General features: G+C 42.6%; 1 protein-coding gene across 1 annotated transcript in view; it reads left to right on the forward strand.

Moving 5' to 3' along the window:
• LOC108578708 overlaps positions 1-15093 on the forward strand; it is a gene marked incomplete at its 5' end in the record, with an annotated part of 71461 nt that overhangs the window by 44818 nt on the left and 11550 nt on the right. Inside the window, one exon of the mRNA XM_017942086.1 lies at positions 5831-5920. Coding sequence (XP_017797575.1) covers positions 5831-5920 — 90 coding nt within the window. The remainder of the gene's footprint in view (positions 1-5830; positions 5921-15093) is intronic.

Consider the following 15093-nt stretch of genomic DNA (forward strand, 5'->3'; position numbering starts at 1 on the left):
AAAATGGCTTACTTTTTTCTGTTCTTTTTTTTCTACGGTACAGTTCATTTTAGTCGGAACAGTAGAGATTTGCAGATCTTTTTTTTAAACGCGATGAAGCGAACCGTTTCGAGGATAATTTTAGAAAGAGAATGTGCTCAAATGTGGAAAAGATGGGAGCAATTTTGAGATTTTAGAGAGACAGAGAGGGAATAAGGGTACTCGGGGCAGTTCTACAATTAAGGGAAAGACATTCTCTGCAGGAGTTCACGGAAATTAATTCTTGAAATTGCCCAGGTAGCCTTCTGCAGCGGCGCTCTTTCTTTTGTACCTCGTGTAGCCTATTTCTCGAACGTTGCTCGGTCTAAGCAATCAAATCTTGGTGAATAATGCCAAGAACCGAATTCCACTCACGTGAACTCTTGTTAGGAGGAAAATCAAGGATTCCCGATCTTATAGCGTACCTAGGAAAACAATCGAAAAGAACAAAAAAAGAAATTCGGAAGATAAACTGGACGAAACAAAAAATCTTCTGCAAACAAGTTGTAAATTCCGTTCCACAATCTGAGTCGCTACTAATCTCATTAATTTACATTTACATTTCGCTAAAGAACAAAATATTATCAGTATCGATAATATTATCTCTCGGTTTATTCTTATGCATCGCCTATGGTATGAAATACTTGGGCGAATCAACGTACTTTCGAAAAACAATCGAAGCAAGAATTGTTCGGAAGGCAATCGTAACTTTACGACCACGGTGTTGCAACTTTCCCGAACAACACCTATGTATGTATGTTATTTGTTCCCGATATTTTTACGCCATTCCCATAGCAACAAGTCTAACGTTTTTACGACTTTTGCATAAGAAGGTAGCAAGTGCACGGTGGCTTTCATCGAACTTTTTTATTCTCGGGGGACGAATAGAGGGGTTCGTTCGGTTCCTCTCTCCCGGAAGTAGCGTGCTTTCATACATTGCCCGGTCACCGGCACATCAACGATCCATTACTATCGATCCCTACCTGGCCCTCTCTTTCTCTCTCTCGAAATAGGGTTAACGACATGTTACCATTCAACCGTGCTTTTTTACCAGCTCGAATTTCTTAAGTGCCGTGAATAAGAAACGTTCTAAATTCGACTACACTACGATTTTTCGATTGCAACAGTTTTGCAATCAAGAATAATACCTGTTATAATTTTATCGGAAGCTTCTGCTTTTGTCATCGGTTGGAATAAACGAATTTCCATGGAAAAAAAGGCACGTTTGTGTAGCATTGTGAAAGTACTCGAGATTTTAACGAAAATGTGGAAAATCGTTCATCACTCCCCTTCCCTTCTCATTTCGAGGATGTGCACGTAGATCGACGCGTAACGTTCCATAGATATACGGCCGGCGAAGAATTTCCAATTATTTTACATCGCTTTCGCGAAAGTTCTGAGCGTGCTCCGAACACCATTATATTCATATTGCCTGGGAACGCGCGATACTTCGATGACTCGTTAAAAAAGTTTCATCGCGGTTCGTTGATCGCGAAAACTTTTTTCATCAACGCGCTTTTTTAAATGTGCAAAAACGCCACCGAACCAAACCAAACGCCGAGCGAGAGGAGTCGCGCGTTTCGACCACCGATTCCGCGAGTGATTCGCGAATTCACGAACCAAGTGCCCCTTTTTTCTCTCTCTTTTCTTTCTCTCGTCTACGAATTTTCCTCACCATCCATCGCGTGTGTGTGCGCGCGTGCGTTTCGAGGAAACTCCATTCGGTTGGCAGGAACAGCAGCACCAGCTTTCTCGACGCAAAGGCGCAAATTATTTTTCGCCACGCGATGCTCCACTTGACCGTGTTGCGAAACGAGGAAAACGAGGCCGTTTATAATAAACCTACCGGCAACGAAAGCTGACGTTTCACCCAGCACACTCCTTTTCCCCTTTTTTCCCTCTCTCTCTCTCTCTCTCTCACCTTTCATCGCTGTTTTTACTCTGCCACTCCTCCTTCTTCTCTCGTTTTCTCTCCGCGTGTTCCTTCTGTTTCCCAATCCGACGCCAACTAGTTTAATGGAATTCCGCCGAATGCTGCGCGGCTGTTCTACCGTTCTTTCGTGTACCTTTTGCTGGCGCGAGCGCGCTGAAACGCCGACGGTCCTTCGTTTTGAATATTAAGCTCGTCGAGGAGAAGAATTTTAACGACCGAGAATGCGTAATTTAATTACCAAACTGTTTTGTTTCATTTCTTTTTCCTGTTTCTTCCTCCCCTTCTTCCTCTTCCGGTCTCTTTGCTATCGGAGAAATGATCAGTCGGCGGTGAATTCGTGGGTATTGGCTTGCGCGGGAGTTTTACTTGGTAGAAATAGCTCTGAGGATTTCGCTATTGCGTCAATTTGTTGTGCACTGTGCTTTGTGCGCAAAAGTTGTTACCATCAATTGCTAATTGTCGATATTTTCCAAGTTGGAGTTGGCAGTTCCTTCATTACGGAGAACAGATTAGACCCAGTAAAAATGCTTTACAAATATTTCCACGAGTACTTCGCGGGAATAGCACGAAGGAGAATTAGAAAAATTGAAGAACACAGCGATATACACGCGGGAATAAAAAGTGTTTTCAAATGAACCTCGACGAAGATGAAATGGAAGAGTTGGATGGTTGCTCGTTTGAAATTTTTATTCCGCTGTAGAATCCTCTGGGTGCATCTACTTCACGTTCCAGCGGAGAATTTCGAGATCTTCGTAGAGTCTAATTACTCCGCGCACTCCAAAGAAGAAAATATCCTCGACTCGCGTCGAATTGTTTCATAGGCGGGCTATGTTGCCCCGTTGGAAATCAGAATGCGTCGCGACTTTACCGTAGTTTGTACCCAATTAGCCTTCACAAATAAAGTAAATACACCGTATCCTCGTCGTGCTGGATTTACGGATCTATGTTAATTAAACGTTTGCCGTGGGTAAGGGACATTAACGGTGAATTTATTGCACAACGACGGTTTTCAGTCATAGCCCGGATTACGGCGAAATTTAAAGGTTGTATCTACCGATTAAATTATCAGGTAGATTGTACACCGGGCTGGATCTTTCCGCGGAGCAATTTTTCTATCGATTCGGTTAAATGTACCGACAAAATTGCAACGTAGATTTCACAGCAACTCTGACTCGCCGCAATGCGATCTTTCTGTTAACGAGGTGTTTATAAAGACTAGCTCGAGATATGTATCGTGTAATACTAATTGCGTCGATGGAAAAATTTCGTACAGTATGTAACTCCCTTTGCAATTTTTCTGTTAATATTGTTTATGTAAAGTGACTCTTGTCTAACTCGAGAAACATATTGTACAATACTAATTGTGCCTATGCAAAAATTTCAGACTAATGTTTTGTCATAATTTTTCTAATTTGCATATCAAATGAAACTGTAAATGGTCGCAAAGAGAACCTCTTCGTTCTTATTAATTACGTCTGATTTTTCCACTATTATTAGTGTAGTACTTAGTCTTTAAAATTGGATAGGACGTTTAAAAAAAAGAACACCATATGCGTATAGTTGTAAAATAAAAAGGAAACAGAGCAACGAATAAGAAGTCTCGTAGTACAATAAAGAAGCAGTTGGTTCGATTCTTTATTTACTTCTCCGACAGTTACATACTCCCAGAAGCATCTTCGCCGGTATCCACTCGAAAATTCAGTGCACCCATTCCGATGCATCGAAACAATCGAAATCTAAGCCGAAGCCGATAGCCGCTTATGCGAACGGTTATTTCGGACACTTGGCCGGCAGGATCTGAGTTTTGGAAATCGCTATTCACTTACCAGAGCCACCTAAACTCAGGCTGGAGATCGCGGGCGTTGGGATCCCCAGGACGTTGGATAAGATCTTCCCTCTCTCTTTCTCGCGAAACAACCAACCTACTCGTTTCTCCTCTATCTTTCCGTTTCTTTCTGTCGCCTCCAACCCTCGGTTTTTCCCTCCCTCGACGTTTCTTTCCCCGTTTCGCTCGTGCACATCTCTCCTCCCCCCGATTTTCTCTGTTTCTCAGATCGTAGAAAGATCGACCCAGTCGCGTCTCTCCCGTTCGTTCCTCCTCTTTCCTTCCTACCTCCCCCCGTTTGCTCTTACCTGGCTTGCTTACTTGCTCGCTCTCGTGTGTCGTTTTTGGTGCACAAAGAGGGGAGAAATAAGTATCGGAAAATAGATAGAGGGACGCCGCGTGATACGATCAACGAAGTCGAGGAGAGAGTCTGTTTATCGAGGAAAGTATCGACGTGTTCCGCGCGCGCCACCACGTTCACCACGATGAAAAAAGTAAGATGACTATCGGGCCGCGATGCAGAAGCGCCGCGCTAAACCGAATGTTTAATCGCATCATCGCAGCCGGGACGAGATAGGCCGGCCGAGTGAAAAATTGCGAGCCACGCGATCCACCCAGACGCTTCGAGGAATTTTGATCAGGCTCGCGGCTCAGATTGACAGGCTCGAAGGTTGAAACGTGCGAAAGCTCTTGTGACAAGTTGTTTTGGGAATTGGGCATTTTTTCGAGGAAGTACTCTGCATTTTTTCAGGATTATCCTGTTCGCTCGTTTTTTCTTCTGTTTCGCGTGATTTAGAGTCATTTAGGTTTAGAAATTATTATATTTAAACTGACAAACTGAGTGAAATCATCGATAACTAAATATTTTTTTTTTTTTAAGACGAAAAGTTTGAAAATATTTATTTACAATTTTTTTGGTATTTCAAGTGATATTTACGATTATTTGCAGAATTAGTGGAATATTGAATGCTTCGGTCCTTTAGGTCTCGAAGTTAGAATTTGCAAATTGAGAAATTAAGTAAAATTTAGTAAAATTAAGTAAAAGTAAATATCTTTTGTTTTGTTGAAGGGGAAAGCTTTTTGTAGATCTTAGGTTTTCGGTTTCATAGTTACGATAAGTAAATTGAGAAATCGAGTAAAATCATCGACATCTAAATATCTCACATTTTCTTAAACAGAAAAAATAAAAAATATTTATTTACAATTTTTCAAGTAGTCTGAAAATCTTCGAACCACAGACATTCGATCGCCGTTCTTAAAGAGGAACACCTCTACTGTGTATAATTTTATATTATTCATGAATGAGTATTCCAAGTATAGTACGGGCAAGTTTATAGTTATTCAAGTCGATGTAATGGCGCCGTAAAAGTTTCGAAGCGAAAGTTAATAACAATAATCGGCGATTAAGACGTGCTCAATTAGTCGTTCCAGGAAGGGTTGCTAAAAATAATCACCGCGAAAATAAATCTTACAAGCCGTATCTGTAGATAGAAAAATTTGTATACCTTGCTGACCTCTTTCTACCGCTTCCTCCGTTCGTCGCGGAATTGTCGCGCACGTTGTTGCAAGTTCGATCGAGAAATAACACGAGTAGTTGGAACGTTCGTTGCAAATTGAAACTTCCTATTGTTTCTCTCTATATCTTTCCATCCGCTGTTTATTATAGACTCCCGTAGTCTTTGCCTTTCGTGCCGTCGTGCATAAATTATGCAATCGATACACCTATACCTTCCGACGGGAAAAAAGAAAAGAGAAGAAAAAATAATCGGTTCAGAAGCAATAATTATCAATATCCTATTGATACGAAGAATCGTCGTGTTTTCCTTTTGCCGAAAGGAATCACGAGATTCGATCAGAAATGGGTAGAAACGAAAGTGAATCTAGAGGCAGTATCTCGACAGAAAGCATCGATAAAAACACCGTCTCGATCACTTTTGGTAATCGCTGTTACGCGCGAGAGATCTCGAACGTTCAAGGGCTGAAAAATTAGGACATGATCGCCAATCGGATCATGCACGGCCGATCTTCACTCTGATCAGTCTCTGACCAATCAGGAAAGTGCGAACAACGAACGAGATGGAAAGCCCTGCTAACGAGTGAAACGGCAATGCAGTTGCGAGCAGCCCGGCCCATGTGTGGCTCAGGTACCCTCGTCAAGATCCTTGGTCCTTGATCGTAGGACCGTCCTGACTTCAGGATCGTCCTTGATCCCGAGATCTTCGTTTCGCTTTTAATATCCTGGTTTTTTCTGACCAATGCATCTGACTTCCACGTGATGTGGATTTCTCGTCGATCGTGATTTTTTTCGAACAACAACAAAACGTGTATACTTACATGCATACATATATGTATGTGTATGTTGAATTTTTTTCACCGACGAATATCTCTCGCGTTTCCCTATTGCGTTGTTACATCTAGAAAACGCTAGATAGACACGCGAACACGCATTATTGGCGAGTGTTCGCGAACAGTTATTCCCGTGCAACTTTCGTTTCGAATCGGGCCTATACACGTGTTTCGATTACACCGTCGCGTTATCACCGATCCTGTTTCACGTTCGTCGACCGGCAAAATTAACCGACGCGTTGAAAGCTCGCGGAACGAATCACGCGCAACACGATCCACGAGAAATAGAATCCACGCTGTTTGTTACGTAATTAGCGATACGTAAACCCCTTCTTGCTCGTCAGCCACTGCACCTGAGATTTCTACTACGATTCTATAATTCTTCTACACTTGTTCTTTCGTTTTTCTTTTCTTTTCTCTTCTCTTTCTTCTTTCTCTCTACTTCTCCTCCTCCTCCCATTTCCTGGCTCCTTCTTCTCCTCCACCTCCTGTGTAAGAATTTCAAGGGCGGGTCGAGCGCCACCCGCGACGATTGGTCGGTTCGCCGGATATCGAAAACCGCTTTAGATATTGTCGAGCGCGGCGAAGGAACCCATCATCGTCGTTAATCACCCGAGTTACGCGTTACTTTCCATCGGAGGGAAGAAGGGGATTGGAACCTCCTTAGAAATCCAACATTTTCGACTTTACTTAGCGTGTCGAAGATTGTTCGATCGTTTCGTCATTTGATGAAGTTTTTCGAGTCAATTTGTAAACCTATGTTTTTCGCTGATATTAAGTTCGAGACCGCTTGCCAATTTACAGTAATATTAGGTCTGATACTGATTCTTCGCAGATCTGAAATCGACGGTGTGGAGATTAACCCTTTGCAATCGAGTGGCGACTGAGAAGCGACATTAAATGATTATCACTTGGTAATAATTAAGAGACAGAGAGCAGATCTATGGGCCTCCGTAAATGTGATCAACAGAGTGAAATGAAAAATACATCGAATATTGAAATAAAATAGTACAGTTCATTTTTACGTTAGTTTTAAAAAATTACAAATATCCGATTTGCAACCTTTCCTACAGCGAAAAGACCTCCTAGTGCAAAGGGTTAATAGCGATTTAGTTTGTTTCCATTGATTTTAACGATAAAAGAATTCTTAAAAAATTCCTGTAAATTTGTTAATTTTTTCTGGAATTTTTTGCGTAACTTGCAGCGCATAGTGATCTGAAATTTTTGGCCGGTAGTGTGTGTAGACATATTCGTGCTGTCACCTCTGGCGTTTGGTCTGAACAAGTTGTATAATGATCGTATTACCATTGCAAATGGATTAAAGAGGAAAGTATCGCGGCAAGTTGACAGGAGAGGCGCGTTTAATTCGATTAAAATATATTTCGCGGCATCTCGAGCGTTTTAAAGTGTAGACGTTGAAAAGTGTGCCGTCACGTCGAGTGGCAATGAAAGCAACCGGTTAGGACGTCGTCGGGAATTAATTAGATCTGAAACAAGTCTAACATTGAAACCAGCGCGACACGTACATAGAAATTCGCGAAGAAAAATCCTCTCCTCGCGAGAGTAAACCCAGAACTTTTCCACCAAACCAGATGGAACAGAACCTATACCGAAGCAAGCAGCTGAACTCTTAAAGACCAGAGGTCCTCGATACCGGTGAAAATTGACTTATCGAGAAAGGAATTTCCGGCTTTAAATTATACTCGAAGAAGAAAAATTCCGGTCGAATTATGGAATTCCTATTAACCAACCGGAAAATGTCCCCCAGTCTCTAGTTAATACTTTTTTCAAAAATGATCAAACGTAGCTTGACTTCGAAGATATTACGTAAATACGGTTAAGTCATCGCCCTCCTTACCGTAGCCGATTGATCGACACGGTACACAGCCCGGGTTTCCCTTCGAGATTATTTGAAATTCACCGCGTCGAAATGACATACTTTCGCGCACAGCTTTCTCCTTTCTTTTTCTTCCTCTTACCTTCTTCACCCTATTCCTCTTTTCCACCTCGAATTCCGGTCTCGCGGGTGTTCCCCATCCGCTTTCGTATACACACGCTCTCTCCCTTCGACCCTGTTTCATTAACTTAATTGTAGAGAGAGGCTCCTTTGAGTTCCACCCTCTGTGTATGTATATAAGGGGAGGCGTGCGCGCGAGTGCCGGTTGGACAGGGCCGGTGAGACCGGATAGTCACGCCATCGAAAACTCGTTTCAGTCGTTACACCCGGCGTACTTTCATACGATTTCATGCTTGATTAAACGACTTTAATTATGCCATCAACGGTGTGGCTGTGTTAGACCCCCACGTGTGTATATATAGGGGAATGGGTCCGGGTAAACTTTTCAACCGCGGAAATCACCGCCGTTTAGAGATATCGATGACCCGATATACTACTTTGCCCATTATTATTCCTCTTTCTCCTTTGACGCTTATCGTCGTTACCTGTAGCCGTTATATTATACACACACACACACACACAGACTACGAACCGAACAATCGTTGCAAATACATAGCGTGAGCAGTATATCTCCTTAAACGAGCCATGTTTCAACGTGACAATGACACTTGTACTACTACTACTACTACTACGTGTGTCAGTGTGCGCGCGTGTGAATTGAATCAAAGATGGTGGGATGCTCGACGTTTCTGATTTCATGGTCCTTTTCTCACTCCGTCTCCTATTTTCTCTCTTTTCTCTATTTTTATCTATCTGCCTCTCTCTCTGTCTTTTTTTGTCGAATGTCGTTTCGAACGACGTTTCGTTGTCGCCTCTCTCTCTGCTTCGCGAAGAAGAACGGGAGGATCGTAGCTCGCAGACGCAAGACCAAAATGGTCGGCGTTCGCCAGCCGTCCCCCGGGCTGTTTCGTTGCTTTTTCGTCCTTCTACTACTTTTTTCCTCCGTACGTAACGGAAAGTTGGTTTTTAAGAAAGCACACACACCGGTGTTCGTGATCGTAGTTAAACGAACGTTGCGTACGCCTTTTCGTTTGAGAGACAGCACCGTGTTGTTGAGTGAAGCACGTAGTTGAAAGAGAAACTTCACTTTTCATCCCCCTCTTTTTTTTAGGAAGTATCTCTTATATGTATATGTATATTATATATATATATATGCGTATATGTATGGGTTATAGTAATGAGATGCGATGAGGTGAAAAAGGGAAGGGCTCCACGCGTGTACACGGATAATACCGGGCCACAGAAATTTTCGCATCGCGTCTTGCCGTACTATTTCCAGGTGCTTCGTATTTCCCGCGACACGGTGAATGCTCGACCGATATACGCGCGTCTCCTTTTTATTTCCTCTTTTTTTCTCTCTCCCTTTCCATTCGTATTCACGCTCTTAATGTTTAGAGAGAAAATTTTAATTACTTCTCCCGTTGAATCGTCACACGTTTTACCGTTTCTTGACCCCTCCCGGTCTCCAAGTCCGTGTTTCTCGCGCGTGATACAGAGATATGACATTGGTTCACGTGGCAAATTACGCGGAAAATTGTAACCCGGATCGATCGTATCGCCGCGATAACAGATGCGAACGATGAACGAGGGACCTTTGTTCAATTGGTCGATATTCCGTTGAATCGACTAGAATGTAAAACTTCTCGAAGTTTCTCCCAATCCCTTCAGGCATCGTTCTTTTTCGTTTTTGAGCACACGAAACTCACTATCGGAGCACCATAATCGCACGTGCACGCAGTGGCGCGGCGATAGCACAAGAGGGGGAGGGAGGGATATAGATTGAATATACATGTATGATATATTAGACTGAAACAATGAGAAGTGATAAAAAAATGTAAGATGTAGAGAAAAAGAAGAAGTAGTCTATGCAACGAGAAGTTCTTACATTTACTGTATAGCGACAGAGAAAAATCGTCTATTCGATGCAGAAGATCTTTCGAAACGTGCAAAAATGTGAAAGAGGGTACCTGCAAGATGCATCGAGCTATGGCTGCGACACTGTAATCAGTTACCAATTGTCCGTAGACCTTTTGTCTCCTTTTTACGTACGATTCTTTTTCTTGCCTCCTCTCTGTTTTGCTACACGACTATATTACATATTATATATTACATTGCGATTATTTTCACTCTTGTCGAGAACCATGATTCGTTTAGAATCGTCGGAAACCTTTCGCGATTCACGCCGATCGACGAATTTCTTTCGACATCCGTTCCAACGATACTTCGATTTAGAATGAGCTGAACCTTTTCTATATATATATATATACATCTTTTTTTCTAGACTAGATTTTTATTCACGCATGACCTAGCATCGTGAACGTTGTATTATTGCTCGTCCGTTGGCGTCTTACGATAAGGACGTGTCTTGTTAATAATTGAAGAGCACCAAATGTCGAGGCAAACGGTTTATTTCGGCCGTTGCTTATTGTTAGGTTCGTGTTATTCTTACGACCTGTGCGGCCATTTTGCGCGGTTACATTTTATCGGTCTCGATTCATCGTTACCCGCTGGCAAAAAGGAAAATATCCCAGCGACGAGATACGATTTTCATTTCGAGATGGAAATGTGACGTTCCGAGGAATTGTACACGTTGCTTGAAAAGAAGGTTTCGTGATCGCGATGGGGAAGAGTGTGACGAATGTTCTATTAGTTAATTGGTTTGGATATCCGGGTGAAACGGAGAAGTGAATAAAAAAGAAAATAGGACGTCTGGAAAATTTATCAGAGATTACATCTTTCCGGAGATGCCTATCGCGGAGGAAATATTCGTACTGGAGGATCGTTTTCAGGGTGCTATTAAGGAGAAACAGTTAGACACGTTTCATTTAGCGAAGTAATTGATTCTCAGTTACGATCACGCGAATACGATAAAGAAAAGTATTTTATATCTCTCGTGTTATACAGCTGTTATAGCAACACTTTCAAACCAATCCAGGAAATTAACGTGAAATACGCTTGAACGTTCTAATTTACGTAAATTCCGAGGTTTGGAATATGTAAAGAAGCTGAAAATTTCAACTACCCTCGCGTTAAAAAAAGGGAAGTTGATGTAAAACCGGGGAAATTTACGGTTTCAGTGACCGGTTCGTTTTAATTAAATCTCCGAATAAAATTCTGATCCTAAAAATTCATTTACCCCCAAGTGGAGGGTCTAGTTTTCCTTTTTAAAATGTCCTTTGAGAGCCATAATTAGAAGCAACCGGGGAGGGATAATTAAATGGGCGGTGCCGGGGGAGAATAATCAGTAGACAAGTACGAAAATGGAAGTTGCAAGTGTTAAAAGGATTAAAGATGCAAAGGCTTTTACATTTTCGTGGACATTAAGGAATCGTGATTCTTACAAAACGTATCTAACGGCACACTAAAGATTCTAATTTCTCCCTCTGCTCGTAAGACTTTAAAGCTCTTAAGCAGCCGGCCGGGGAACTGGAGAACGCCAATGAGGATTTTTTCGGCGTTCTGCTGAATTTTGCATGCGGCTTGCATAAAGTGGGGCATGCAGTGCAGGAATACACGCCTCCGTAATTTTAACGTTCTACAGGGTTTACGATAGGTTAATCGCTATTTAAAATCAGTAAGATACTCCAACTTCTGCTCAGTTCCAACTTGGAATTTTCTAGTTTTCCTCTGGCACGAATTTCCTACGGTTAAAAGTGCCCCGGACTTAACTGCACGGAGATAACACGAAGAACACCTACATCTGTGCTTGTTAGAGAAATGGGATTTGAGAAATATTTTTAATTAGATCTTAAAGTCAGGGAAATTTCAACGTTATCGTCAACACCGTTGTACTTACCCACGCACGATGTTTTTCCCTTTCACACGGAGAAATCTCGAAGATTTCGCGCGAATTGGGAAACATTCTTGGGAAACTTGACAATTCTCCGATATTTCGAAAACCCCGTTCCAGCCGGAGAACGACTTCGGAAACTGTCGTTTCGAAAAGAAGCCGCGAGAGAAAGCGTATAGTTAGCGTGAACCCCCATTATCATTTTCAACACTTTGCAGCGTGCCGCGCAAACATCTGTTATACCCAGAAAAACAGCTGTAACTCGAAAACCAGCTGGAAACAGAGGTTTCGCGGAAACTTTTTTGATTGTTCTTGCGCGGCGAATAACCCGCCTGGCCGAAATTAGGTCTGCCGCACTATGGAACGCCCTTTTCTAACGATTTAAAAACCTCTCCTCTGTTCATTGGGCCGTCTCGCTGTGGCTAGTCGAGCGAACCTCGGTGTACTCTACCTCTCTACAGAGAGAAAGAGAGACCCAGAGCCTTCTTCGTTCGCCGTGGTTGCTCTAATTTTTCCCTTGTCGACGACAAAGTCCCCTTCGCGTACAAAAATAGACTAATTACAAGCTTTTCGGCCGGTGCAGACAACCGAAAGGGGTAAACCCCTGGATATATAGGAGATTAGAGTAAGGTAAAGGTGGGCGCAGGCTGATTAGCAGAACGGAAACGACTTTTCGAGGGATTTAAAGTTTTCCACCCTTGTAGAATATACGTATACATCTCTGGTGGCCTGGTCGTTCCATAGCTCGTTTGCGAGCCTGTCTGCGGTGCATGCGGGCCACCGTGTCTCTTCCGGCCTCGAAACACATTAATCCATCGTTGGAACAGGGATGAAACAATATCGGGCGAAAGACACCAACGGCGACGGCCCTGCTTTAAAAGTCAAATAGACGTTGTCGCTCGAGAGCTTAATTAAGTTGATTAACCCACGCTGTGGCTTCTTGGCGATTTTCACGCCGGGCAAAAGTGTACATTCGCTGACTTGGACCCGGCGAAACTCTGTCCACCGACGTTGCATTTTTCCTGTCGTTCTTTGGCCCCGTTCAAACTTCCATTCTCGAGGTTCGAAATGTTCCTTTCAGCGGTTTCAACGCCACCAGTCGTGGTTTGCCGGGGGAGATTGGAAATTACGTGCGAAATGTTTGAGAAAATTATTCTACTCGCTGTTGTAGGTTAGGTTTAGATTTTTAAAGAGCTATCGTCAGATACTTAGATTAAATTGCGAAAAATACTCGTACGACGCGCTTATCAATTTTTTAATTATTTTTCGAAAATCAAATTTCTCGAGTGGTCTTCGGGATACATTTTTGTAATTGGATTGAACAAATCGAGAGAAAAATTGTTTGCTCGAATTTCGTCAGTTATGTTTTATTTGCGCGTGCTATGTTGACATACATTTTGAAAAATATCATTGAAAATGTTATTTTGCAAAAATAATTGAATAACTCTCGAATTACACGAAAAAGTTCTATTTCGATTTAATCCGAGTATCGCAATACCTCTTCGAAAATGGCTACGTTCTATCATACTTCCGCACCTAGTATCATAGAAGAGATGGTAGACAATTATTTGAGATATCGCTTGAAGATTTGTTCTAACTGATTGGAAAATTGCAGTTACGTGTACGTACAGGTGATAAAGTGTTCTTCGTGTAATAAATTTCTGCTACCCGGGGGTTTAGACTTGTTCCATGGTTAACACAGCCGCTTAGTCGTTCTCGTATATTGTGTAAGAACACATTTTATCGAGTTGTAACGCGTGATATATGAGATCGAAGATGGTGCAGCGTTTCCGTGGAGCGATGAAACTTTCATTTGCGTATCTACCGTGTTCTTCTTTGGATCGGGCTCAGAAATAATTCAGGTTACGCTTACGCGCACTGTTTGTGCTTACGTTGTGTCCATATTTTTTGAGGAAACACCGAGGATGATTATATTTGCACCTACCTCACAGTCGTGAAACATCAAACACTTTTTGGTACAATCTTCCAAACTAACTTACTTTTTAATAAAAACAATACTTTCCGACTTTTGGGTGCCATCAAAATATCATTTTAAAAAAAATAGAAATAGATCACTCGTCGAAATAATTTTCTGGCAAATACTCAAAAATCTTAATAAAATCAACGAATTCAGTCGGAAAGAATTCTAATAATGTAAAAAATACTAAATAAAGATAATAGACATTTTTAACCCTTATGTCAATAATCGGGTACCCTTTTGCATAATTCTCATTTAAAATATTTGATCTTCCAGGTGAAAGCACATTTCCTATCCGCGTTTGCCTCAAGTTTAGAATTTTCAGAAAACTACTAAAATTGGACGATAAAGTAGACGACAATTCTGGTTATTGACATAAGGGTTGAATTCCCCATATCGAGAACTGAAATACTTGGTTCAATATAAAAAAAGAAAAACACAACAGGGGATAGAAATTCTACATTTTCCCATATCGAAGTCTTCGACATCCCCGCAAGCATCGCGAGCCAATCCCTTAAACGAAATCGTCGTCGTGCTCACTCGACATCGCGATCCTTCTCCAAGAAGAAGCCCGACAGGAAGAACGGTAGAAAGAGAAACTCGACGTTCGGCCAGAGGAAAGCCAGTTTTCGTTCGACAAAGACACGCGGGATCTGTAAGGTAGAGACTTGCCTCTCTCTTCCTCCTCCCATTGTTTCCCCCTTGCGAAGTTTGTCAATATATCGACGGCCATCTGTTACCGTCCGTTCGACCATTACCAAGTGCGCTAGAATACCGCTCTTACGTCGCATTTATTTCGAACGATCGATGCACGCCGCGAGAGAAGCTCGCGGGAACCCGCACACGAACGCCAGGGAGAGAGAGCTGGCTTGCCTAGCTTTCGCGAGAAAGTGCAAAATACTTTGATCCCCCGAGCTCGAGCACCGGAATGGCTGAAGTGCAGCCAGTAGGGTTTTTTTTTTCTTTTAAAGAGACGTCCCAGTGCCAGGGTGGAGGACCTCGATGCACTTGGGGCGATGGGGCAGCGGCGGCGTAGCACCGGAACGGGGCGAGGAGGGGAAGGGGAAGAAGGGGTCGGAGGCGGTGAAACCCTCGCCAACAGGGACTGGGGAGGTCTCAAAGAAAAGAACTACTCGCGCTGCCGAGACGCTCTCCTGCCAGGGCTTGACCCTTTTTTTAATTGCATCCAGACCAAAGTTAGAAACAGCGAACGGGTTGGTGTGTCTTGTTCCAAGGGGAACAGAGA

This window comes from Habropoda laboriosa, unplaced genomic scaffold (genome assembly GCF_001263275.1).
Source record: "Habropoda laboriosa isolate 0110345459 unplaced genomic scaffold, ASM126327v1 scaffold28, whole genome shotgun sequence".
In the NCBI taxonomy this organism is placed as follows: Eukaryota; Metazoa; Arthropoda; class Insecta; order Hymenoptera; family Apidae; genus Habropoda; species Habropoda laboriosa.